This window comes from Micromesistius poutassou, assembly GCF_964030765.1.
Source record: "Micromesistius poutassou genome assembly, chromosome: 23".
NCBI lineage: Eukaryota > Metazoa > Chordata > Actinopteri > Gadiformes > Gadidae > Micromesistius > Micromesistius poutassou.
In genome coordinates this window covers 4,391,335-4,417,975 of record NC_140293.1, presented here as the reverse complement: position 1 = coordinate 4,417,975, position 26,641 = coordinate 4,391,335, and the positions used below count along the sequence as shown (strand labels likewise).

Genomic DNA, 26,641 nt, shown 5'->3' with positions numbered 1-26,641 from the left:
TGAGTAGAAGTGATTCTTATTGTGTTCATCCATGTGGTCACACATCTTTTGTTGAATTTACTTTGTATTTTTATTTTATTTCCTTTGATTCATGTTTATTAAGAATTGGTCTGGTTAAGTTAGTTTGCAGATCTGTTAACCCAATCAATGTTCTTATAATGCCTGTTTTACACTATTAGTACGGAAGGGTCTTTGGATGTTGCCAATAGAAAGGAAATTGGCCAGTCATTTAGAAGTTGGTGCTTTTTAGGCAGACGTCCTTTCAAACAGTTAATTCTAATGACGTGCTGATATACAAAATCATTGAACGTGGAAAATGTAAGACTAATACAAGACTTTTTATAAAAACATTTTTGTTGCGCGTCTTTGGGCCTGGCTTGTCAATCAGTCTCTTCAGGCCATCGATTGGCCCAATGAACCCGAACGGCAATTAAATGGAATTAAATTAAATGAAAACGGAGCAGTCCATTCACTACTTCCGAGCTGCATTCCATCCTATTCCTTATTGAGAATCATGCCATGCGTGGTGTTTATGATATTAAATTGTTATTAACTATAACTTTTGTGGTTGATTGTTCAGATTCAATATGGGTTTCCTACACTGTCTGTCACCCTGGGCTGGCCTGCGGTAGGCTTAATAAGGCCCAGAACTAACCATTGCCTGGGGGCTTATGAGCCCTTCATAATGGGTCCTGATCAGTTGTTCACTTTGTGTATCTTGTGACTGCCCAGGCCAGTATAAGGTGAGGATGGATCAATTTGCATTGTGGACTGGCTCTATAATATTTCTCTATCTGTAAAACTGTTTGTCATAAACAAGAGATTGACTGTGTTCTCTTCCTGGACTGAATAGGAGTGGTGTGATGGAGTCTGATGGGCACAGGATTTAACTGCAACGCTCATGTCATGTGTAACCTCCGAACAGCCACCATTGCTCCATTCTAAGTGGTATGGTGAGAGGGAGCGCTGTTGGATGACCTCGGAGCGCTGTTGGATGACCTCGGAGCAAGACCAGCAGATGTTCTTTGAAACCTGCAATTATGGCATGTATTTAATAAATCAATGTCATATATCATTTCTGAAATGTTTTAATTGTGGTCAATCTGGTGCAGCAGGTAGAGCTGGTGGTTTGGAAGCCGGAGACTTGGGTTCAAGTCCTGGGAATGTCCACGGCATTGTGGGAAATAAATCCTATTATTTCTAAGTCTGCTGAATTGCAAAGTCAAGTAGAAACTTCCGGGAACTTTCTAGTCGGCGTCTTGGTGGTGCAGCGGTAAGAGTGTTGGCTAACACTCTGTAGACTCAGGTTCGAGTCCCCGCTCACACGGCCACCAAGAAGGGGGCACCCCAAAACGGGCCCCCAACGTGTCTGCAGAACCCTCCCATCCCCCCCTTCACAGGGGCTGGGGGGGGGGTTAGAACCAAAGGTGTCTTGCTAATTTTTATCAGAACATTTTGAAAGGAGGAGTGATTGAATGATCTTTTCCCCCCCCCATCCCAAAGAAATTAGCCCCTTGAAAAACTTTAGATTTTTGGAGACTGATGGGATTTGAACTGTGGACTCCAGGGCCGAGAGTCGTGTGCTCTCTCCGCTGCGCCACCGAGACACAGGCATAGAGTTTAGTGGCAAGTTATACTTGACCTTACAATTCACCACACATTGTTAGGCTGATAAAATCATCAGGTTCCCATGGAGACCGCCCATAGCAGGGCTGGTACAATTAAGTCCATTGGTCGTAATCAGGGGCCTTTATCTGCTGGGCCTATGAGGCAGATCTGGCCAGAGGTAACATTAAATACAGGTGGTGTTAAGCATAAACTTCAGACATCACTCAATCAGGGTCTGAACGTCCTCACTCTGGACAAATGATCGAGCGTGCTGGGACTTGAACCCCGGTCTCAAGCACTGAAAACCAAGTAACCTCACCGCTGCACCAGCGAGACACAGAATGGTGAGAGGTCGGAGGTGATAATCATCTAGCTCCAATGAAGCCCTTTCGTGGACTCCAGGGGTCGTTACAAACAGCTCTATCAGCTGCGCCCTTGTGATGTCATGATTTGACATAAAATCACAATGTTTTTACGTTTACAAAATAATTTCCGACTTCCAATTATTTTGGTCCAAAAACAAACCAAATACAAAGCATTTTCAAAGTTGTGCCTCAACTTAACAGGGCTAATAGGCTTAATAGGGCCCAAAACGAACCATAACCCAGGGGCCTATGAGCCCTTCATAACAGGTTCTGATTGGTTGTTAGGGTTATTATAGTTATCTGTAGAACTGTTAAGAAGAGATAAACTGTCTTTGTGGACTGAATATGGGAGGTGGAATGGAGTCTGATGGGCACAGGAATAAACAGCAACACTCATGTCACTGCCTATATAGTCAATCAAAATGTGTACCTTTTTATTTGAATTTACTGAATGACGATGACAGGGAATGGAACTGGCCAGGTTATGTGCTGCCATCTTAAGTTACAAATCCTAACAAAAAAAAAGTATGAGTCAACTTTAAAACAAGTTGCTCGACTTCCACTTGCCATGTTTGTAATGTAAAGGCCTACTTAAAAAAAGCGTTCTAACTTAACGCTTGGTTTACCCGTAAAAGACTATAGAAATCCACCTTTCACTTTCAACAACCAATGACTACAAAATAGCATGTTTAATTGCTTTTTACAGAGTACCATTTTGGACCTTTGGATGACAGCAAAATCAGTGGGCGACATGGGGCTAAGAGAAGGATGGTGCAGCTCTTAGCAGTCCGCCCCTAGCAGCTCCTGCCTGCTGGTGCGGCGGTGGTGGGCGGCGGCCGGCGGAAGGTCCACCAGGACCTGCACCGTCTGGGCCAGCCGACCCAGGCCCTCCTCCTCCGTGATCAACTGGGCGGCACAGATGGCTTCCTGGGGGAGCAAAGGAAAAGGGTGAGGGACTGGGTATGGGCGTCGTTGAATTAGTCGCTTTACCTAAGAGCCGTGCAACATGCAGTCGTGAGGAGGACACAAAGACACGCAAGGAAAGTGTGCAACTAACATCGGAAAGCAAAATGACATTCTCAAGGGGAGGAAGCGTGGATGAGCTTGCAACAAAATGCTCAAGTGACGCTAATGTAGTCGCATGCAAGGCGAAAAAACACCATGATTATTATCCCTCTAGATACTTTAGGCCTATGTCCTTATCAAGCAGTCCTAGATGGTTTGTGTTCAGTCAGTGGGACGAAGCAAACCATAGCAGCCTCAGACCCAGTCAGATCAAGTTTGGGTTTTAATTGAGTTAATCAAACTGTTTGACGACTTCTGTTCAACTCAACCCATTCTGGATTTGGGGGGGGGGGGTATTGGAATTGAATTATGATTGTCCATTAGAGGTGGTTTGGCCTGCATTTCATTTGGATGGGTCTGGAACAGGCCTTCTCATTACTGCAGTCCATATTGTAACTGTAAATGCTAACATGCAGACACAAATATTACCAAACATCCCCCAGTAAAACTTAAAAAGAAAGCACATGCTTCAACAAGGTTACAAAAGGCGTCCATCACCAACGTACCATGCACCAGGAAAAGGTCATAAGGTCACAGGTCAAACTCACAGGGTGCCATTAAGCAGTACAGAGTTGTGTAGCATTACCTTGGCTGGACAAACGCACCTCTGAACCGTCTGAACAAAGGAAAGTTTTAGAATCGCAACGACAAACCTTCTTGTAGAGCAGCACACAAAACGCACAGAGAATACAAGCACATGTAGCATATATATATATATATATACTGTATGCATGGACGAGCATGGGCAAACAGACAGAGCAGAACGCTTCTTATGTTCAATGTTTTTAATTATTTACAACAGAAGGGGGAGAAAAAAAACCATATAGATTTGTATAAACTCGACTCTCAGTAATTACATGACCGTTGTATAAATATTATAAAATACAACAGTATTTCTGTTTCTGCCAACATCATCATCATTACGAATATAGTTTGCTCTAAGCCAGTGGGTGAGTAATGGTGTTCATCCTGTCTCATACTTATAAAACCATTTTAAAACATAAGTTCCATCTTATAACAGCAGGCCATTTACGGTGGAGGAAGTGGTTATACTGTACACATTATGGGGGATGAGAGATTTTATGGATCTCTTTGCACAATATAGGTATAAAAAGTGGATACAAAATATCTCGCATCAAAACCTCAGGAACAGAACGCCAGCCACACATGTGTGGCAGGTGACCAACACGGCTGGAACAATATTAGCCAATCAGAAGGTGCAACCGCACTAACCAGTGCTTCTAGGGTTAGGGTCGACCCAGAAGACTGCTGTTAAGTGTTTGGTTATTCTTTAACCAAAGAGAATGTATGTTTGCCCCTTTAAGGAAAAAAACTAACATTTAGTATGAGTGGTGAATTAGTGTTTTTGATTTTCACGTATGAATATTAATGCCTTAAGTGTACCTTTGGATAAATCCAATCTATGAAATTATGAGGAGATATTTGATTTGATGTAGGGTTTTTAAGATACTCAAACGTTTGTATTGTTGCACAAACATCACAGCACTTTTAAGAGCATTTTCAAAAGAACATGTTAAAAACAAAAAGCAGAAGCCCTTTGATGAACTATGAAAGATTTAACAATTAAATATTGAAACAATCTCTCTTCTACTTTTATTGATTTAATAGCCATGCATTTGACCTACGTGTAATGTTTATGTTTTAAGGAGACATTAAGGGGCATGAAAGACTTAAATCTGCCTCAAAGGCTTCTGCTTTTTCCCCAAGCATTTGCAGCAGTAAAAAATAAATAAAAATAAAATAATTTAATTTGTTTACATTTATACAGACTTCAAGCAAAAAAAAAAAACAGGTCGAATTGACCACTGACACAACAGCAAAGAACAAACGTACCGTCAGTTTGGATTTGCCATGTTAAGCTTCGAGGCGTTACTACATTGCCCCCTGCTGGTCACAGCACAAATTGCAGCTAGAAATTGAACTGCCGGTGGGTTAGTCCACTTTGGATAGGAGGCACTATACAATCGTCCCTCTAGCTAGAGTAGCGTCAAACGTAAGAAACCACCTGAGTGCTTATCACCTCTGTATGTGGATACAAAAAGAAACATCCCGTATACAACTTTCCTTCTTCCTTTGAGGCTTCAAAAACAACTCACATTCACATTTCCTCTGCGTCAAAGCAGCTAACTCTCGCCACTCTTCGCAAGCGATCCGGCAGTAAAGACATGCTGTGCGGTAAGACGTAGCGTCTGTCTATGCTCGCCTAAGGCAGGGCTGGGAAACACATTAACATGTCTGTCTCGTCAAAGCTTTCAACTGTAGCGTACTGTTTTTCATATGTGATGCGATGTGAAATCCTTGACTAAATGTGCCACTGCGCATGTATAGCGTGTTCCTCGTCCTATGGCTCTATTGTCGGCGTGTCTCTCGATCGATTCTGGGGTTGGGGTGGAGGAGGTGCAGGCCGGACACAAACACACACCAATCGTTCCCTTCCAAGCAGTGACAGCCCTGCGTGTGTGTGTGTGTGATGTGCTCTAGCCCTACAGTTCATTCATTCACCGCTCCGGACTGACAATACGTTTTTGTTGCTATGACGATCAGCCAGACACACAGGCACATGTAATAAAAGATGACAACAGTGTGTGTGTGTGTGTGTGTGTGTGTGTGTGTGTGTGTCTGTGTCTGTGTCCGTGCGTATGCGTGTGTGTGTGTGTGTCTTGTTTCTAACATTAAGGTCCAGAGCCCCTCTCTCTGCGGGGGCCTCCTCTACACCAGGAGGCGGTAGAGGGTGCAGAGCAGGACCATGAGCAGACAGTAGAAGAGCAGGAAGCCGGGGGCGAGCAGCGAGGGGGGGGGCGAGGAGGAGGAGGAGGAGGAGGAGGAGAGGGGGGCGACGGCGTCCGCTGACTCCGGTCTCTTGCCCTCTGGCCCCTCCTCCTCCTCCTCCCGACCCCCCCCCAGCTCATCCTGTCGGGCGGCGGCGGCCGACATGGCGGCCACGCAGCGCAGCACGGCGGGCAGCTTGCACAGAAACACGTCGGAGCACACACACACCTCCGTCTGAGGCCAGAGGAGGAGGGCGAGGGGGTGTGTATGGAAAGGTGTGTGTGTGTGTGTATGTATGTATGTATGTATGTATGTATGTATGTATGTGTGTGTGTGTGTGTGTGTGCGCATGTATGTATGTATGTATGTATGTATGTATGTATGTATGTATGTGTGGAAAGGTGTTTGTGAGTTTGCGTGTGTGTGTGTGTGGATGAAGGTGAAGAAAGAGAAACAAAGAAAAAAAAGGTCAGAACGGGGTACAACAGGTCGAGGTACAACAGAGCATCAAAGTATTTCAGTGACACGACGAGTACACTTAAAGCACGAGGGTTAAGGGCCGCCTCCAGCCTGCTTCCCTTAGGATTAACCTCTGGTCAGGAAAAGCAACGGATGGACGATTTGGATGGAGAAGCACAGAGAAACACCGGAGGCGGCCTTTAAACGGGTGAGTATCCACAAACATACTGCATGTACAAAACAGGACAAAGGGGGAGAACGGGGACGGGGGGGGGGGAGAGACGCGGGCCGGGGGGCTCACCTCGGGGACGCCCAGCTTGCGGCAGGCGGTGATGAAGTTCTCCACGTTGAGTCGGCACTTGGCCGAGCTCAGCTTAGGCTGTGGGGGGGGGGGGGCAAAAAGTCACGCAAGGACGCCTCACGTCAGACTACGCGTCTTAACACATGCATGGAGATACAGGGTCGATGCTAATGTGGGTGTGTCTTACATGTTACACACCCATCAAATACACATTTTAACATTGCTGGCAGTTGTAGTCTGAAGCTGTTGATAGTCTGAAGCTTAAAGGTGCAGTAGGTAAGATTCGAGCGCTGTAAAGATGGAACGATTTTGAAAATTAACAACCCAAGCAGCCGTTGAGATGGGTTGCATTCACACACACACACACACACACACACACACAAGTGATTTACAGGCAAGGGCAATTTTCCGAACCAATCGGACTGCCCTGATTGGTCGGAATTGGGTTTGAAATGACAACATACAGAGGAAGGTGCACAGTGGACCAGTAGATATTGTAGATATTGCACCGCTCACGTCACTCACTAACGGAGGACTACAATAGCTCTTCAATCCTCCCTACTGCACCTTTAAACTAGCATCCTTCAGCCGTGGCCTTTGACCTCGTGCAGAGAGCAGCCTTACCACCGCCGGGGAGGGGACGTGGATGATGGCCACGGAGCGCGGGCGGATCTGATTGGCCAGCTGGCAGAGGACGGTGCCGTCGGACAGGGCCTCTCCCAGGTCCTCCGGCAGGGTGGTCTTCAAACGGGACTCCAGAGTCTGAGAGAGAGAGAGAGAGAGAGTGAGAGTGAGAGTGAGAGAGAGAGAGAGAGAGAGGCGAGGAGGTCAGGTTAGAGGGGGAGGAGAGGTACCAGAGGACAGACGAGTTGTGAGTGCGGTTCCGGTGGTGGGGGGGGGGAGGCAAACCTTGCGTAACTTGGAGACCTCGGGCCTCTCTTCCCTCGGTCCGCGCAGGGTGGTGCGGGAGTCGCTCCGGCCGGACTCCCCCAGGTTCTGGAAGGACGCTGACCCAGGGAGAGAGAGGAGAGCGAGTGAGAGAGAGACAGAGAGAGAGAGGGGGACCAAGTCTGCGTTAGCTTGACGGCACTCGAGGGGTAACTCGTGAGCCCGTCCCCCTGTGGCGGCGTGCGCCTGCTTACCGCTGGGCTTGACGGTGCCGCGGGACGTGGCGCGGAACAGGAAGCTGTTGGGCTTCTGGGTGAGGCCGCCCGGGGGGGAGGTTTTGGGGGAGGACGGCACGTCTGGACATGAACACAAACGTGAACAGGAGAGGTGTCTCTCTTTATAGGTTCTATTAACAGGCAACCGGTCAGTAACAATAGTGAGACAGTTGAATAACAGTAAGGGCAGTGTCACCGGGGACAAAATAAGTCCTGAAAAGACTGTTTGCAGCAGGCAGCGGATTGATTGGGTATCAGAATGCCAGTCATATTTTAATAGCAAGTATGAAGTACAGCTTGATACGGTTCAAATGTCAGATGGCAACATTTATAAAGGAGCTCTGCCTTCAGTAGTGTGTGCGTCTGTGTGTGTGTGTGTGTGTGTGTGTGCAGCCGTGTGAGTCACCTGTTCTGCTGGCAGAGCGCTGAATGGGTGTGGGGGGGTGTATGGCAGACATCTGTTCAGCACTCTGGTGGGGAAGACATTTCAAAATTAGCATCCAAAAGGAAGGCATCCAAAATTATTTTTTGGCAGAGACAGAATTGTCTGTCTTTGTGTGCCGGTGCTGGCCAGATACTTACTGCACACCGCTGTCTTAGGCCGGGCAGATGGCTGTTCTCTTGCACACCACTAGGGGGAGACATAACACCAAACATTCCCTTTTTACAAACCAGACACTATTGTTGTACTTGCAAATCAATGCCACTAGATGTCAGCAGAGTTCTTGTGGAAGAGAAGAGTCTGTTTGAGTGGGGAAGGTTGGAAGGTTTGTCTTACCCTGTGCCGTTTCCTGTCTGAAGTGTCGAAGCCACATGATTTCCTGTTTTGGCCGATGACTTCAGCAAGCTACGGAACAGGGGTTTCGACATGTGGAGACCACATATCGAGAAGGAGAACCGTTATGCAAATGTCAACCTGAGCTCGCAACTCACAACCAACAAGAAACACAGAATGCGTTTGTGCAGCACGGAAATCCACCGCTTGCCTTTAAGCTGAGATAAAGGAAGACATCTTCTGAGACGCATCTTTTGATTTGTTCAATTTTGTTAATAAACCTCCCAGTATTACCCGTTTGGCTGCCAACATATCCCAGTCTAAAACCTTGTACCACAATACTCCCACTTGTAAACCTATGTCCCCAGGTCTGCCAGAGCTGTTTAGTCTGTCAGAGCTGCTTGTGGGCATGTTCCTCCTGATCAAAGCCCTGGCTTGCTTAGCTTTCATTTCCCTTCCACCCTGTAGATAAATAAAATAGAGCTTGCGGAAACAGCCTTGTTTTTACCTAGAGAATTACCCACACCCCTTTTGAACTGAGATTGCGCCACGATTCAAAAAGTGCCGCTTACACACACTCAAATGCCTCGATGTCACGGCAGTTCGCGAGAACCACCCCTGTTCCGATATGTGCACGCACATACAGGCGCCCCACACCGTTTCCTCCGATCTCCGAGAACGGGGAGGTGGTTTTACGACGTTTCGGATAACATTGCGTTACGGCGTCGACTTATATAAGCTTAAGGGACCAGGGATCCGATTGGCTGAGCGGCTGACGGGGGGGAGGGGACTCACATGCCGTCGCGGGCCCGCTCCCGCTCCCTCTGCTGGCGCTCCCGCTCCTGCCAGATGAGCAGCGTGCCGGGCCTCCTCTTCTCCTCCAGGGTGGGGCTGGATGGGGAGGCGGGGCCTGAGGAGGCGGGGCCTGAGGAGGCGGGGCCCAGCTCCACCTTGAGACTGGATCTGCCACGGGGGAGGAGGGGAAGGGACAGAGTGAGTTACGGTGCGTTGCATTTGAGAAAAAGACACAAGAGCCCGAACCGATACATCGATTGTCCGATTTTACCTGCCGATATTGGCGGGAGATATATCAGATATGTCAGAGATATATCGGTATCGGCGTATGTGTTTGCCGTTATGCACCGATATGCAAACTGAGAAATGGCATTGAGTTATTAACGTGATCACGTCTTTATAAATCCTGGATGTAGTTCTGTAGTGAAATTACATACCCTTCTTGGGATATAGATATGACCAGAACAACTGGATGATATGTCCACATATAAAAATCTCTGCTGAAGGTAGAAAGTAAAAGTTGGTTCCAGAGTCCTAGACTTAACCATCTCTTGTCAACATCATATTTCCCTTCATTAAATGAAGACCCCAATTGTAAAGGGATGTCTTCACATCCTGCCCGGCATCCGTTGTCAAGAAGAGGCAGGAAGTTGTAATTGCAAAATAATTGAGCGATGCTAATCTTCCATGTTGTATAACGCATGACCAGAATATCTACGCAATACAGCACTGTGCAAAATGGTCGTTTCTAATTCAAGAGTCTCCCCATTTTCTGGTAGTCAAAGTTTTGAAGGGTGGTGAATGAGTAACACTGTATGTACCAAACTCTATTGACTTTTCCCAGCTCTTCAAATACGGTGATAGAGAGAGGCCTTGTGTGCAGCCAGAGGGAGGAAAGGAAAAGGATAACCCACAACAGATGAAAAGCTTCATGTCGTTCACTGACCGTCTTGCAGTGTACACACTGCTCGTCATGAAACACACACACACACCAAAGTGGAACCCAACTGTCAAAGTAGACCACAGCAACCCCACCCAACAAAGGGTTAAGCCACCAATAGTGTGACGCTTCAAATCAGAGAAAGGTGATGTCATCCACTTCCGGTGGAACTTTTTTTGGTATTAACTTTCAGAAAGGGACAATTTAACAACCAGGGATTCAACGGATAAGGTGGCATACGGATGATTCATCAGTATTTGGTTACCGGTACTCTTCTCTCTCACACACACACACACACACACACACACACACACACACACACACACACACACACACACACACACACACACACACACACACACACACACACACACACACACAGAACAAGGAAATAAATAAACTAAAAATAAAACAGCCTACCTGCATGGTGCAACAGAATCCTGGGTTTGGGATGCAGACAGCGCCTCCTTCTTCTCCATCTGTTGACAGGACAGACGGGGAGTCATTAAACACTTCTTAAAAGACAGCCACCGGCTGGCCCCAGCGCTCAGCCGTCTTGGTCTAGTGTCCACGTGTGAATTTGGCACCGAGGACATTGAGTGGAGCATCACGTCATCGATGAGCCACTGGGCTCGCTAGTGGTGTGAACCAAGCCGGGGAAATCATTAACCACTGTGCCTCGCATAGAGCCGCGTGACAGGGAGGCTGTGCTCGGCCAGATGGATCCGACTGTAGACACTGCAGGATGCCAGACTGCATCAACCTTTGTCAATATTTGCTGGATTTGGCGACTGGATTTGGACTTTATTGATCCCTAGGGGAAATGCAGGGTCCAAGTAGCTCAAAGACATGGAGACATCACACATAACATACACATATAACACGGATAAGCAGGATTATCAAAAGAAAAAAAGAGATCCACATGGACGATAAAGTGAATAAGGATAAAGACACTAAATAACAAATAACAACAAGGTCCACATTAGTATGCTGAGGCTGTTGAGTGACAGGGCAGGGACTGACCCTGTGATTCAGTTCAGTTCAAGTATGTTTGTAAGGTGCTCTATGAAAGTGATGATAGTGCAACAAGGTAAGGCAAGTATAGTCAAGAGACCAGCATTAGATATTAAATATTAAGTGTGGCTAAATAAGGTACAATATGTAGGCCTGGTAGAAAGGACCTATAGCAGCGTAGAGATAGAGTTTTGAAAAATACAACAATAAATAAATAATATGGACTATGGATTATACTGAATAATGTAAACATTGGGAGATGAACACAAATAAACAGTCAATATTAAGGTTGAAGTGAATTAGTCCCGGCTGAGGTAGGGAGGGAGGGGCTGTGCAAAGGGCTAACATAGCCAGTAAATATTGTATAAAGTGAGATAAAACAGTGAGGTAAGAACAGTGGTTGAGAGGGTGAAGACTATGCAGAGAAGTCTATCTCATTACCTTTTTATTGACAGATTGTACAGTTGTATAGCCCTGGGGACAAATGATTTGTTCAGTCTGGTCAGTTTTGCATGTCAGTGAGCGTAGGGGATTTCTCGAAACAAATGAGAGCCGACCTGCCGACCCGGCGGTGTATACACAGGGCAGAGAATGCATGACACACGGCTGAAACACTGCATTGGAACATTCAAGGAAACGCGATAAACATCAAATGTAAACGCCAAAAGTCCCGGTTGCACTTTGGCTCTCTCTGGTTCCCACCGACTTTGGGATGGAGGGGAAGTGTTTGGGAAAAGCGCGAGTCTGACCTTCCAGTGCGGAGGAGGGTGTTGACATACCAGAGATACGGACATGAGGGTAGGGGTGGGGAGGTTGTCCTCGTCCTCGTCCTCCTCCGCCGTCATGCTGCTGTCGATGAAGTCCACCTGCTCCGCCTCGCCGTTCACCGGGGGGAGGGCGGCGATGGCGCGGCCTGCCGGGGCCTGCGGTCGTGACTCCGCCTCCGCCTCCTCTTCCTCCTCCTCCTCCTCCTCAGCCAGGTTCTTCTGGTCCCGGCTGACCTCGGCCACGCGGAGGGAACGCTCCGAGAAGTCGTCCGCCGACTGGACGTGACGGAGCGAGGTTAGTGTTCATGTGGTGAGCTGGTTAGTTAAGCCAAGCAGCGCACACACACACACACACACACACACACACACACACACACACACACACACACACACACACACACACACACACACACACACACACACACACACACACACACACACACACACACACACACACACACACAGCCATGCGGTTGTACCCTTTTAAACCCCACTCCCACTCCTCATTAGCCTCCATGGTTCGCTGCTTTCAGGTCAGCCTGCTGCCCTGATGTTCTGGTGTTGTGATTGTCTCCAGGCCTATGTGTAGGGCTGCTGGTGTATGTTGTCTTCTGTGCTTGTTAATTGTCAACCGCCTGCTTGAAATTGACCCATGAGGGACAATTATTTGGATAAGATTTGTAAATCCCACAACTTTTCCACAGTCATAAACTCCTCCTGATTGGAGCAGATTCCCCTGGGGATCAATAAAGTATACATCTATCTAGGTTCACTCTGAACTCAGTTCTTTGGATAACGCAGGACCATTGCCGCACTACTTGTTATATGCGTGACACGTATATAACACGTATATATCCTTATATGTGAGCAGTGCTTATAAGGACACACACACACGCGCACTCTTCATGTGAAAACACACCTCGTTCCCCGACCATCGTTTACTGCCGCTGTCCACGCTGTTGAAGCCGGAATCCAGGCCTCCGAACTGACCCGAGAACAGCTCGTGGTCCGAAAGGCTGGAGGGAGGGGAGACACACGCACACACGCACACACATGCGGTTTAGTCGGTTCAGTAGACTACAGAGCACCGACTCATGCCTCTCTCTCCCCGTGAACTCTACCATCCTCCAGTAACTTCTGCTTCTTGACAAATCACCCGTCAGGGTTCAGAATCTTTCATCAACCGCGGGCCGGATCCGTTTCACACAACGCTCCTCCCTCCACATTGCGTAAGGACGGGGTGAACCGTCAGAAGAAAGACTCTTTTTGAACTTCCTCTTCCAACCCTCGAGACACATCACTCCTCTTCCTTCAGATTTGTTTCCTCCACCGTCTCCCTTGAGTTTCCCTCCCGCATCCTCCTTCTCTTCCACTTAAGACCGGGCCATAACTCAAGAGCAGCATTGTCTATAAAGGCATCGCTCAGTGCTACTATAGCAAGAGACAATCAAGATCTAATTAATCACTATGACGATGATGAAACACCCCCCCACCCAGATCCATCACAACACAAGCTGTTGAAATAACTGTTAAGGAAGTTTTACTATCTGTGAATTTTTTGTAATCTAAACTTTACGGCACAAAAGGACCCGTGCTGCGCGTTTGCCGTTATGATAACGTCAAACCCTCTCCCCCCCCCCCCCGTCTGGTCTCGCTCGTTTTCGTACAGAAAGCCCGGGGCCACAGCGTTGATTCACTGAGTCAAGAACCGCCTACTTGTCAAGGCAGAGCCCTTGATTGACGTGCGAGCACAACCAATCACAGACCGGCGGAACGCCGGGAACAGTGCTGCTGGAAATACAGGCTCGGGGTGAGACCAACCGTGATTCAAACGTGATTTACGACAATTGCTCAGGGGCCTACTTCAGAACAGAAGAACACACAGGCAGACTGACTACATTTCCTCGAGCCGGTCTGAACTCGCTCCACCATAACGGACCGTTCAGGCGTGCGACACCGCCGGGTGACTGATACCGCAGAGGCGTCGCTCCTTACCAGCTGGTGAATCCGGTGGGCCTCATGTGGCGCTCCAGCTCCTCCTGGTTCCTCCGGCAGGCCTCCATGTTGAGGTACTTGAAGATGTGGTACTTGCCCTTGGAGCAGACCTGGGCGGGCGGCAGCTGCAGCGGGTTGCTGTCCAGCAGGAAGCTCTGCAGGTGGCGCAGGTGGCGGTAGCACACGGGCACGTGGGAGATGCGGTTGCACGACAGGTCCAGGCGCACCAGCGGCAGCTCCGAGATTTCTGGAGGAGAAAAAAAAAACAACAACAACAGAAAGACGTTCAGACGTGGAGACGGAGACGGAGAGAGGTGGACAGGTGTCGTCGTCGCGTCGAGGCTTAAGCCCTCGCGGTTCATTATGCAAAATTGATGGATGATGAAAAGAACAACGTCACATGGCGTTTTTAGAGTGCATGGTACTGTACTGTGATGGGACACGGTCTAGATGAAAATGGGTAAGTAAGACGGGCAGAGTGTCATCAGATCCTTTGGGATACGTCTTGAGTCTTGAGCTTTTGTGTGTACTTTGTGCTGTGCATCGGTCCTAGTATATGCTATTGAATATGTATATGCTACGTCAATCCATGTATTTTTTTAGTTTTTGACTATTTAGTTTGTGGCTACAGCTAGATCCATCCACCCAGGGTACATTATAAACCCAATTTGATTAGGTTCTGAAGCTCAGGCCACCAGCAAACACATTGGTTGTTGTCGCTTTTGAGGAAACATCATCCGTTGCCTTAAATATGAAAAAATACAAGAAATCCTGAACAACTCGTATAACTATCATGGTCCAAGTACATGCAAATCATTTGACAGGTTGGGAAGTGGAGGCGGTGTGAGGGATAGGGGGCGTGTGAGTCATGAAGTTGCATATTCAGACACCCTGGTATTCTCTATCAGGGTAGAGCTGCTAAAAACCCTTACATGTAGAAATGTAAACACGGCCCTTCTAATTTTTGACTGCTTCGAAACAAATGACCGTGCAGCCATTAGCGGTCCTGTTTAAATAACGTGTTTAAACCTCCTTTGTTTGGGGTGTTTAAGACATGGCTAGGGGGGCTGGAAACACAAGCTGACCACTAATGAGAGGGTGGGTGACAAGGGGTGTGTGTGTGTGTGTGTGTGTGTGTGTGAGTTTGTGTGTGTGTGTGCGTGTGTTAGTGGCTCAGGGGTCAAGTGGCAGCAGCCATACCTTCAGGCAGAGAGGTGAGCTGGTTTCTCCTCAGGTTCAGGTCCCTCAGGCTGTCCAACTGGCCCAGCTCTGCAGGTAGGGCCTGCAGGTCGTTGCAGCTGGCGTCCTGGCAGGAGGAAACCACAGCAGTCATTAGAACCCAGTCAGGATGAAGGACACGTATTGGAGAAACAAATTTAACAATTTTAACTCCTGGCTCATTTCTGACATTTCTCAGGGTTAGGGTCCCTGATTGGTTCGGGAATCCATCTTGCTTGTCAATCACAGATGCGTGAAATGCAACGATTCTCAATGGTGGAGAAAGATGGAGAGGGAGGGAGCGGTGAGGGAGTGGACATTTGTTCGGTTGTTTAGTTAAAAAAAAATCTGTCTTTCTTTGGCTCTTTTCTGCTCTCTGTCTTTAAAACGCTCAAATCATACCTACGGCAGCTTTAATGTGTGATGTTAGACTAAGACTGTGAGAACTTAATGGGCATATCTGCACATCAAAGACAGTGCAGACTATACAACCGTATCATGATATCTTAAACACAATGACACTGGCAGTTATCATTTAACATGATTGCATATCCTCTTACATGCAACGAGTCAAGCCAAGCCAACAAGCCAGAGGCAACCACACGCACACGCACATACACACGAAAACTTTAAGGTCAGCTTCTCTCTACTAAGAAGGCAACTGTTTCTATTGAGCGTCTTCTGAAACGTATGTTTATATGTTTAACTGTTTAAAAAAAGGAAAAAATCAATCATCGATCTGAGACTTGCTGCTTCAAAAAATAAGAAAAAATACAATAAAGGACTCCATAAAAAGGTGCTGTAGGTAAGATTGAAGAGCTAATTCGAGCCTCTGTAAAAGGCGATTTGAATTTGAGACCGTTTTCCGATCAGGGCATCTCCTCCTTGATTGGTTCGGGGAATCCATCTTACCCGCCAATCACAGGTACGCGAAATGCAACACTTCTCGATGACAGAGAAACAAGGGGAGGGAGGAAGGGGGCAGAGAGGTTAGGGCTTTGGTTCAAAATTGTTCTCTCTCCCGCTGCTTTCTGCTCTCTCTCTATTCACTAACTCTCCCATCTAACCGGCGGCATCTTTAAGTCTACCCAAGTCTTTTAAGTCTACCTAAGGGGTGGAGAACTGTCACTCTATGAAGAGGTGCCATGGTGGCAGAGCTCCCGGCTGCACCACCACAGTGTGATTCTCACACAGGAAGAGGACGGGTGCACAGTGATACTGTTGATGGAGGCATACAAGGTTGTGTGCGTGTGCGTGTGTGCGTGTAACCCGAGTCGACGGAGCGCGGTGCATGTGACATACCAGTTGTCGGAGGTGCGTGAGGGTGTGTATGGAGGCGGGCAGGGACGACAGCTTGTTGTTGCTGACGATGAGCACGCGTAGCAGGGGGAGCTGGAACACCGCCGGGGGCAAGGTGGACAAGAGGTTGCGACTGTGGGAGAGAGACAGAGAGAGAGAGACAGAGAGACAGAGAGAGAGACAAAGAGAGAGACAGAGACAGAGAGGAAGAGAGAGAGACAGAGACAGAAACAGGGACAGAGAGGAAGAGAGAGACAAGGGGGAGAGACGGAGACAGAGACACAGACGGAGTGAGAGAGGGAGGGAGGGAGAGAGAGAGAGACAGGGGGAGAGAGAGAGACAGGGGGAGAGAGAGAGAGACAGGGGGAGAGAGAGACAGAGACAGAGACAGACAGAGAGAGGAAGAGAGACATACACACACACACACACACACACACACACACACACACACAATATTATGTAATTGTAGAGATGCATGCACAATGTGTGCAGGTGGGCTGGGTCTCAGAAACACCCGAGGTGGGTGGTTCATAGTTTATAGTTCCTTTCGTGTGTGTATTTTTCTCTCGGTGTGGGGACGCGTACGGGCTGGTTTCATGTGGGCGAGAAAGGAGAGACCAGGCGGACACAGCTGGCCGTGCACACCTCCCAAAGCTCAGAAGCGGTTACCTTTTGTTGGCTGATCAGGGTTTGAATCCCCGTCTCACCACTCTCCTAACACAGCTCAAGTTCACGCTACAGTTATGAATGGTGCTAAAAGGAGGGGAGGCTCAGGGGAGTGGCGATCTGGGAACCGGCAGTCCGACTACAGTGTAGCTACTTGGTGGGAGGGGGTGAGCAGAGAGCCTGGGCCGGAAACCAACAACTGAAAAGGGGGGAGTTAAACCTTGTTGCAGTTTCATTAGCTGGATATTTCCACAGTAGTGAAACTTAACTTTGCGTGCGTCGATAAAGCTTTCAGCAGGGGAATTGAATCACGGGATTTCTACAGCGGCCAGCCTACACAGTGTTTGTTTGAAACCTCCACAGACACTTTATCTCTCACTCGCTGCCCAGACAGGATGTTTTAGCTCGGCCTCCCTGCGGGAATAGTCGCGTGGTGCCGATGAGTTGGCGCTTTAAGCGTGACCCTCTTACATTGGTCGAAACAAAGTTGTAGGGAAAGCACCAGAAATCGCCCCGTTCACCCGGATTTGAGCTGGTCTGCCATCGGAGCTTAGATAATTAATCTAAAACTGACTCGTGGGGCTAGGGGAGTGGTGGCATTAGGTGTGGAGTCAGACACGTTGACAGTTCAAATAAGGGGAAGGCTCAGACACACACACACACACACACTCTGGCCCATCCGTGTGTGTGTGTGTGTGTGTGTGTGTGTGTGTGTGTGTGTGTGTGTGTGTGTGTGTGTGTGTGTGTGTGTGTGTGTGTGTGTGTGTGTGTGTGTGTGTGTGCGGTGCAGGGCGTGTCCCGCCACAGTGCGGTGAGGAGATTTGGGGGGGTGTTACCTGAGGTTGAGGTAGGTGAGGGCCTGGAGGTTTCCCAGGCCGGAGGAGAGCGATCGCATGCCATTGTGGTAGAGGCTGAGCGTCTCCAGGGAGATGAAGTGGCACAGCTCCTCAGGCAGCTCGCACAGGCAGTTCTTGGAGAGGTCTGTGAGCGCGCACACACACACACACACACACACACACACACACACACACACACACACACACACACACACACACACACACACACACACACACACACACACACACACACACACACACACACACACACACACACACACACGTCGTTAATATTTTAGACCGTGGACAGCGTTTGAACCCGACTGCCATCTCAGCAGAACCTAAAAGGACAAGAAGCTAAACTTTTGTTTTTTTGATAGGAATAAAAGTTCAATCAAAGTTTAAGTAAAAAGTTGTTTGACAGTTTACCTAACAGCACACATTCATATAGTTGACGAAGAAGGTGCTATATTAAATTGGCTTGTATAACTCACGCAATATAACCACATCCACACACACACAAACACACTATTTTGTTAGACTGCACATCATCATACAGTTAGTTTAACTTTGCAGATAGTCATGCATGCATACACGCACACTCTCTTGTCTTCAAGGGCCATAAAGGGTCATGTGATCAGCGGTCGGTAACTGAGGCAGAAGTAGTAACTAACTTCTTCCTGGCTGTGGCTCCCAACACTAGAACCTTTGTTTCGTAGCGACTGGACCTTTAACGCTGATGGTCTTTAGAGCTAATTTAATCTTCATTCATAAAGTTTTCCAATTTCTTTTTTTTTGGGCCAGATAACATCATGGCATGCATGACCTATATCTACTCTACCCCATTGAAACCACATTGAGGTTCTGGGTGGAAGATCTACTCAGTGTGTCTCCAATCAAAAACGTACACACATAATAAAACAACACCACAAACAGTGAACAACACTACAAACTACGTACAGAACATAGCCATGGTCAGAAGAATGCTGGCATACACAGAATATCCAGGATAGCAGAGGCCAGCTCGATTGAGCTCTGTTTCTGCCCGCGTTCTGGATTCTAGGCCTCCTGCCATCTAAATATAGACCCCATTTATTCCCACTTCCCTTTCCAGGGATATTCAGGTCAGCTCATGGGCCTTTTGTCACAAGTAATATAAAACGCGAGCCTGAATGTTCAGTACAACAGAAAAGGGGAAATACATTTTTGATGACCTCAAAACAAAAGAAGTACAGGAAATGCATCCATTATATCCGCAAATTAAAAGTTGTATGCATTTAGGCTAGCTAAGTATCATCAAAGCAGGTGCTGTCTGCATTAGGTTTGGTTTTGACGTTTTCCCAATTTCAAATTTGTTTTATACTCGTTAAGGAAGGAAATGCGTTAGGATATTCGCCTCGCAGATCTCCAACTTCTTTGTCTTCCCACTTCCTACTTTTCTCCAGAACAAACACCATCAATATCCACTTTCTGCATCTGTGTGTACTCTCTTCCTTTGTCTTTAGGAGTCTCCCCCTCCTTCCTCCACCCTCCCACCCCAACCTCGCCCGTCTTCTGCCTCCGCTCCTTCTCCGTTGCCTCTGGTCCCCTGTGGGCCTGGTCTTCCCTCAAACCCTCCTCCTAGTAATGGCAACCGCTACCTAGTTGAGCGTCGCTGTGTTACGCACAGCCCCCGCACGTCCCTCCCACGTAAACCCTGCAATTATCTCTCCTGCTCCCTCCCTCCCTCCGAGAGAGATATCTGGCCTGACCACACAAACACACCTTTGTATGTGTGTGTGTGTGTGTGTGTGTGTGTGTGTGTGTGTGTGTGTGTGTGTGTGTGTGTGTGTGTGTGTGTGTGTGTGTGTGTGTGTGTGTGTCTCTCTCTCTCTCTGACTCTCTCCATCTCCTAGCACACAGGGCATGCGATAATGGAGGATTTAGCCATAGGCCTGTTTGAGTGCACAAAGCACACCATTAATGGTAACCTTTCGCTCAGACAGGATTTGTCGTTGTCAGACACCCCGGTAGGCTTATATTGATCGACTGCTGGATGCTGATGGTGTACAAAATAGGCCGGGAGGGGGGGAGGGGGGGGGGGGGGGGGCGGGGGCGGATAATGCATTGTCAGCTCCTTCAAACAAGACTAGGATTCAGGGTGATATGGCTGATTAATGTCTTCTCTCCCTTAAAAAGAATCTAAATAATAACCAGCACCATGATGTAGTGTTAATGTCCGCCGGGCCACATAGGCCTTATCTCTTTCAGCGCAGTGAAACGACACGCAGTGCTTGGCTTTTGTTTAGGTTTGGGCCCAGGAGACCGGAAAACGGCACCCCATTTTAATGAACGCCATTGAATTAGCCTGCATGCCAGACGGGCTTCCCATGGCCTATTTAATACAGAGGGCCGACGGGGCCCTGCCAACATTCCCTCCCTGGACACACACGTCTTGTGCATGCATGTTCCAAGTAGATACAAATGTGTGTACAGTAGAGACATCGGTTGTTTGTACACAAAAATGTAGAGACTGCGCAGTTTGCCAATGCTAACAACGTGTTTGTATCAAGTAGATAATAAAACGTGTGTACAGTAGAAGCAATGGTTGTTTTTTTCACATCAAAAATGTTAAGATTGCGCATTTTGCCATGCTAAGAGTGTGTGTGTGTGTGTATGTGTATGTGTATGTGTGTGTGTGTGTGTGTGACGTGTGTGTGTATATGTGTATACTGTATGTCTGTGCGTGTCTGTATCTGTGTCTGTATCTGTATCCGGGTCTGTGTATGTGTGCGTGTACCAGATAGATATACAAGCAGTGGAATAGTGGACAGTAGCACAAAGGCTGGAGTGCTCTCCCCAATCTGGAGCCCTCCATTGTCCCATAGCTGGAGGGGGGCGGCCGGAACAATGGATGGTGGGTTGAGGGAAGGCGGGGGTGTGTGTGTGTGTGGGGGGGCCCATTGGGGGATGGAGAAGATGCAGTACCGATGAAGACCGCGTCCACCTCCTTGCTCTGCAGCGATCCACCCCCACCTACCTCGTGGACATAGGCTCCCACGAGGAGCCCTGGCCTTTATACGTTATTGTGTACTTTAGCCGCATGCCTTGTCTTAACTCAATATCATGTCCCAGAACTACCTTGTGATATGAAGAATAAAAACTCTTCAATCTTGTTACTTTCTACTCTGGCAAGGAGGTGAGTCATAGACTCTGTACCCTACAAACAATACAGTCCTGGACATATAAAGGACTGTGTTCGGATATATGAGCCCTCCTAGGGAACTGTAGAAAGAAGGACAAGAAAGAACACCACCATTTTGTTCTTGTCTCAGGGATGTAATGGCTTTGGGAAAACAACAGTAAACTTAAAACACGAGTGTTGGCTTCAGAGACACGAGGGAGGAAGGGATTTCCGGTCGGGAGATGACACTGGGCATGTATCCACACTACTACGCTACTCACTGCAGCGGACACAGTGGGCGTGGCTGCTGTGGTTGGGACAGCAAGCCAGCCCTGAGCTGGGCCCGGCCCTACAAAACAACATGACAAGGCGGAGATTTACCTGCAGGGCCCACCCCTTTGAGTAGCACCTCAGCGAGAGATCATATCAGCCCACACAGCGTTGCAAAATGCGCTTAGTTTCGGCCGTAGCTGGAAGAAAAGCCTTTTACAGAGGGTGAAGTCGAGATGGTGATTCGCTGCCGACTGCCTTGGAAAAGTGGAGTGGAGTTTGTGGGTCTGAATTATGAGAGTTGTATAAGGAGAGCGTTGAGCTAAGTGTGGCTCAGGGGTGCCCTTAACGGAACCAAAGTGGATCCAATGACAAGGTTTCAACAAACAAGGGAACCTAGTAAACGTATTGCCTTAAACACACACGCGTAGGCACACACTTAGACAAAGAAGTCACCCCGAAGCCGTACTAGTAACGTGATTGTCAGTTTGCTGTTGACCCGGTGTACTCCCCGCTGAGTTTCCATGGCAACGATGCAGATTCTCCAAGTCTTAGTATCCAGGTAACATATTATTAGCCAAGAAAGCCTAGAAGCTATACTTAACTGTAAACGTAGATGGATGTATCCCCAGAGCATGCAAAATACACACATTGTAACTGTACACCTTGGTCTGCATTTTTCTGGATCACTTGAAGTCAAATAATCACGGGTCTAAAAATCCACATTCAAATGCAAGCTTTTGGAGGTAAATAAATACCCAGAGGGGTTTACACGTGTGTGTGTGTGTGTGTGTGTGTGTGTGTGTGTGTGTGTGTGTGTGTGTGTGTGTGTGTGTGTGTGTGTGTGTGTGTGTGTGTGTGTGTGTGTGTGTGTGTGTGTGTGTGTGTGTGTCCGTCCCCAGTGGGATGAGCTCCAGGGCAACCAAGTTACCGTTGACCTCCTAACCTCAGCTCCTGGGAGACTCCTCGGTGAAAGAAGAAAGCTCTTTTTGAGCATCAAGGCCTACAGCCTCAACCCCCTTCACAAGACATTGCGCGCGCACGCGCACACGCACACGCACACGCACACACACACACACACACACACACACACACACACACACACACACACACACACACGTCTGTTAAGCACATACACAGATCCAGGCTCCATCCCGTCATGCGGAAACAAAAGCGCATGTAGAATCAGTGCCAGATTCTGGCTTGTGTAACTAACTGTGTATTAATATCCCAGGGTGTGAGTGTAGCAGAGACTGGTAAGTAGGCACACACAGGGATAAGCCAGTCCTTTACTGGTAGAAGTTGTGTGCGTGTTGCGCCACCAGTAAATCCTATTACAAGCTCAAACAACCCCAAAGATTGCAGGCTGGCTCAGGTCAGCCCAAAGAAACCAGTTACACTGCTGAAGGAAGCATAAAATGTGTAGTTGGCTTTTCAGCGATAATCAGCTTTTACCATCAATACATCAATTACCGCAGTAGCACAATCACTCACTCCAGGTAATCAGTGGAGATTTGCGTCCATGTAAACAATGACTTCATCACTGAGAATACATTCTGCTGTGCTCGCATAGCAATGGCATGCCTCAACATCATTTACCATTTTAGTTGAAGTTATTGAGCAATCCACTCCACACAGCAATCCACACATTGTTTATTATATTCATCTATTCTTTCAACATCAATATGCAGCTCGCATTCAACGGTCATAATTCCTTCCTGAAAATCTTTTCAAAACGTCCAATTTACAACTAATAAGGTGGTACAATAGTGATGTCATCGACTGCTAAAAGCAGGGAGTCACAGAGAGTAGGTGTAGGACGCTTGGCAACGACACTCCCAGGTGCTACTCTGAGCTGTGAGCAGCACCTATTGCCTTTCAGTTCACTTTTAGCACAATTCCCAGGGGGAGCTCTGAGAGGCTTGACAGATCAGGTCCCTGATCACCACGGCAATGTGCAAGAAGGTTGCGCCGGCAACACAGACAGGCAACGGTGTCATTGCACATTGACGGACTAGTTACACATTAACAATGTGCTGCAGTAAGAATGTCTGTCATAAAAATCTAGTCAAGACTAGTGACGATTACAGACCTCTTCATCCATCCTTAGTTCTTACGGTTTGTTTGCGTAAACGTTTCTGTGACTATGAACAAAGGGCAGATCGAGAGAAAGAGAGAGAGAGAGAGACAACCTGAAAAGTCATAGAGACAGAGAGACAGAGAGAGAGAAAACAACCGCTGCTTTGTCCACCGTCCCCGACCTGAAAGCCTGATGGGAGGACGCGATAGGAGTGAAAACAAACCAGGCAGATACTGCGCTTCAGTAGACGGCAGCAGCAGCAACGATGAGACCTGCCAGCCACTTTCAAGCTCCACCCCTTTCCCTGGTGGGGATCATTGGGAGATTAGACCGAGTCAAGCCGATTACCTCCCCGCATGAGGCCTCATAGGCCTACTGAAGGACTCTCCGTTTACCGCTTCTGTGCTGTTCGGAAGTCGACGCGTTGCTTCATGTCAGCCCACTATGAAGCCTGTGTCTCTATGTGTGTGTGAGTGAGAGAGGGAGAAACTCAGCGTTTGTGCGAACTAAGAAACTGTGCGCGCACAATCACACATGCTCACAAAAGGCACGCTGACACAATGCCATGCATATCATGTTCTAAGGAAGGGAGGTGCAGTGAGAGAAGCGGCGTGGGTTAAAAGGGCTACAGCAAATGAATAACAGGCTCGTAATACCAGTAAGGGGGCACAAAGGGGAGGGAGAGAGACAGAGAAAGAAAGAGAACTCAATGCAGACAAGGTAGCACAGCTGTTTCCACACAGCAGAGAGAAAGCAAGCAAGGAGTGGCCCAAGCAGGATGACTAGACAACTCCAGACAGACAGAGAGAGAGAGATGACCCACAACAGACATGGTAGCACAGCTCTAAATCCGTCTAAATGTACAAGTGCAGGGCCGGTACATAGAGTGTATTTTGTCAAATAATGACACTATAACGTACAATGAATTTGTTCTGCAAAGTGACTAACTCATAATACACTAGGGGTTGGCGGTTAGGGTTGGAGTGTACTTTTACTGTATTAAAAAAAAAGGGGTTATGAAAGGTTCAATGATTCTTCTGTGTCGAATAGAAAGACACTGTTTATCCACCATGCCTTAATTTAGGGTGCTAAATGTGGTCTGCCAAAAGCCACACGTCTGCCAATTTTTATAATGTGAAGATGATGCTCTGTTGAAATAAACAAAACACGCAAACCTCCTCAACTTGTCCATCATTAATCCGCTGGAGAGCAAATGGTACGGGTGAGGTGGTTGTCCCCGACGACGTGCTGCAACATTCTTGGAGGAGGGGGGGGGGTTTCCCTCTGGACTCCCTATGGGGGGGCCATTCGACACACACATTCGAAAGTAACCAAACACTGACACAACAACAGCGAGGCCAGCAGCACCACACATAGTGTATTGGACGTAGTTGATCCCTCCTGATGAGTGCAGAGTGATGTAATCACAGTGTGTTATCAGAGACAGGGCTCCACCTGCCAGTCCGTATTCAAATGAGCGGCTACTCATTTAGAGGGAAAGGCAGCCCACTGTATAGCCTGTACTGCATCGCAGTTAGTGGGCGTTCATCAGTTTAATTCGAGCAATAACAACAGACTCAAGCAGCAGAAGGGAGTGACTCGAGGTGCTATTATATCTGCTACCGAATCTAAAAAAGGTGGAAAGGTTGCCGTAATCATGATCCGAGGACGGTACACAAATAGGTCTTGTTCCGATTGGACTGCCTCTCCTTTCATCCCAACCCATCGCCACACCTTTTGCCAAGGCGGTTTCACACCAATGACCTGCAGATTGATTTACATACAGTACCAGAGCAAAACGTTCAAAGAGTTGACATACAAAGATACAGTTCCTTGTTGAATGGCGTCATACGAACAGGATGTGGTATTGTCGTTTCCTGTTAAAACTGTGTTGAGAGGGAATTGAGAAGAAAGTGAAGATTAGTTAATTAGCTTTTTGCTAAGCAACTAATAGCTAATACTGTGGGTGCCTATAGTGTTATTGAGCTGCATTTTATATACCCATTGATTGCACTTTTAAATTACTTGTCTGCACACAGAATGCATTTATCCTGGTACATCATGAACATGTATTGAATGCATTAGCTGGCTAACAGGATTGGTTGTGTGCACAACTCGTTTGAATGAGATTAAATTGAACTGAGTCAATCCCCTTCCCCCACAGTGCTTTGCCCCAATTTCCTGTTTTAAGAAAAACTGTAAACATATGCCATTACACAGGGACTTTGAAGCCATAGACTGCTGCAATCCATGAGCACGCATTCTACCTTTTGCACAACAAAGTAGGCCTGGGCGATATGGCTGAAAGACATATCTCGATATAACTTGATCATATTGAACGATATCGATAACTATTGATAATTGTAGTGACCTAAAAAGACTACGAATTACCATGCTGGATTTAAACACTTCTGTTTAACACTTAATATGACCTTCCACTGTTCTTCATTGATAAATACTCCAATGTCGATACAACAATGAAAAACACTCAAATATTATAAATAAGTATGGAACCGTGTTTGTGGAACAAACCCAGCTGCTAGATTTGGTGGTCCAGTCTCTTATCGATATATAGAACACGTTTTATATTGATATTGATCAAAAGTCTATCACGATACGATAATTTATTGTTTTATTGCCCAGGCCTACAACAAAGTCCAAGTAAAGTGGCCCTATGTTTTTATTTTGATGCATGCATTTTGTGTGGGAGTGACCCTGAGAGTGCCAGCAGCAGCAGAAGGACGGACTGCACTCATCAGAGGGCAATGTGAAACACAGAGTACGATCCGTCCGTAGTCACCGAGCGTGGACTCAAATGCCGAGAGCCGCTGTGATTCCCTGACAGTGCAGAGCTCCAGAGAGCTGCTCTGCCCCCGGAAATGCTTGGGATGGCGAGGACGGGCGTCTAGGGGGACTCATTACTGTTTGATGAAGTGTCTGATGATGGGAGCTTAAGTTGAGCCCTAGGACTTTGGAGAGGAGTGGATCTCAGAGAAAGAGGACAATTTGTAGTGAGGGGAGTAAACAGCGGGAGATCAGAACCAAACGATTAAAGGGCTTGAGGTCCAGAGC

The 26,641-nt window shown here is 47.6% G+C and overlaps 1 protein-coding gene across 2 annotated transcripts in view; it reads right to left on the bottom strand.

Annotated features, from left to right (window-relative positions):
* Positions 1 to 2,393: 2,393 nt before the first annotated feature.
* The window catches only part of lrch4 (leucine-rich repeats and calponin homology (CH) domain containing 4), a 32,945-nt gene continuing 8,697 nt past the window's right edge, over positions 2,394 to 26,641 (bottom strand). The window contains exons 2-17 of one of the 2 annotated variants that reach the window (XM_084487387.1): positions 18,057 to 18,201; positions 16,558 to 16,687; positions 15,238 to 15,343; positions 14,038 to 14,284; positions 12,962 to 13,058; positions 12,055 to 12,318; positions 10,682 to 10,740; positions 9,322 to 9,489; positions 8,530 to 8,598; positions 8,334 to 8,382; positions 8,158 to 8,221; positions 7,731 to 7,832; positions 7,498 to 7,595; positions 7,213 to 7,350; positions 6,589 to 6,666; positions 2,394 to 2,900 (exon numbers count right to left, since the gene is read on the bottom strand). In XM_084487387.1, coding sequence (XP_084343513.1) covers positions 2,754 to 2,900; positions 6,589 to 6,666; positions 7,213 to 7,350; positions 7,498 to 7,595; positions 7,731 to 7,832; positions 8,158 to 8,221; positions 8,334 to 8,382; positions 8,530 to 8,598; positions 9,322 to 9,489; positions 10,682 to 10,740; positions 12,055 to 12,318; positions 12,962 to 13,058; positions 14,038 to 14,284; positions 15,238 to 15,343; positions 16,558 to 16,687; positions 18,057 to 18,201 — 1,961 coding nt within the window. In that variant the 3' untranslated portion in view covers positions 2,394 to 2,753. Of the gene's footprint in view, positions 2,901 to 3,805; positions 6,063 to 6,588; positions 6,667 to 7,212; positions 7,351 to 7,497; positions 7,596 to 7,730; positions 7,833 to 8,157; positions 8,222 to 8,333; positions 8,383 to 8,529; positions 8,599 to 9,321; positions 9,490 to 10,681; positions 10,741 to 12,054; positions 12,319 to 12,961; positions 13,059 to 14,037; positions 14,285 to 15,237; positions 15,344 to 16,557; positions 16,688 to 18,056; positions 18,202 to 26,641 lie in introns of those variants that run through there. The other variant, XM_084487386.1, reaches the window with a different exon arrangement.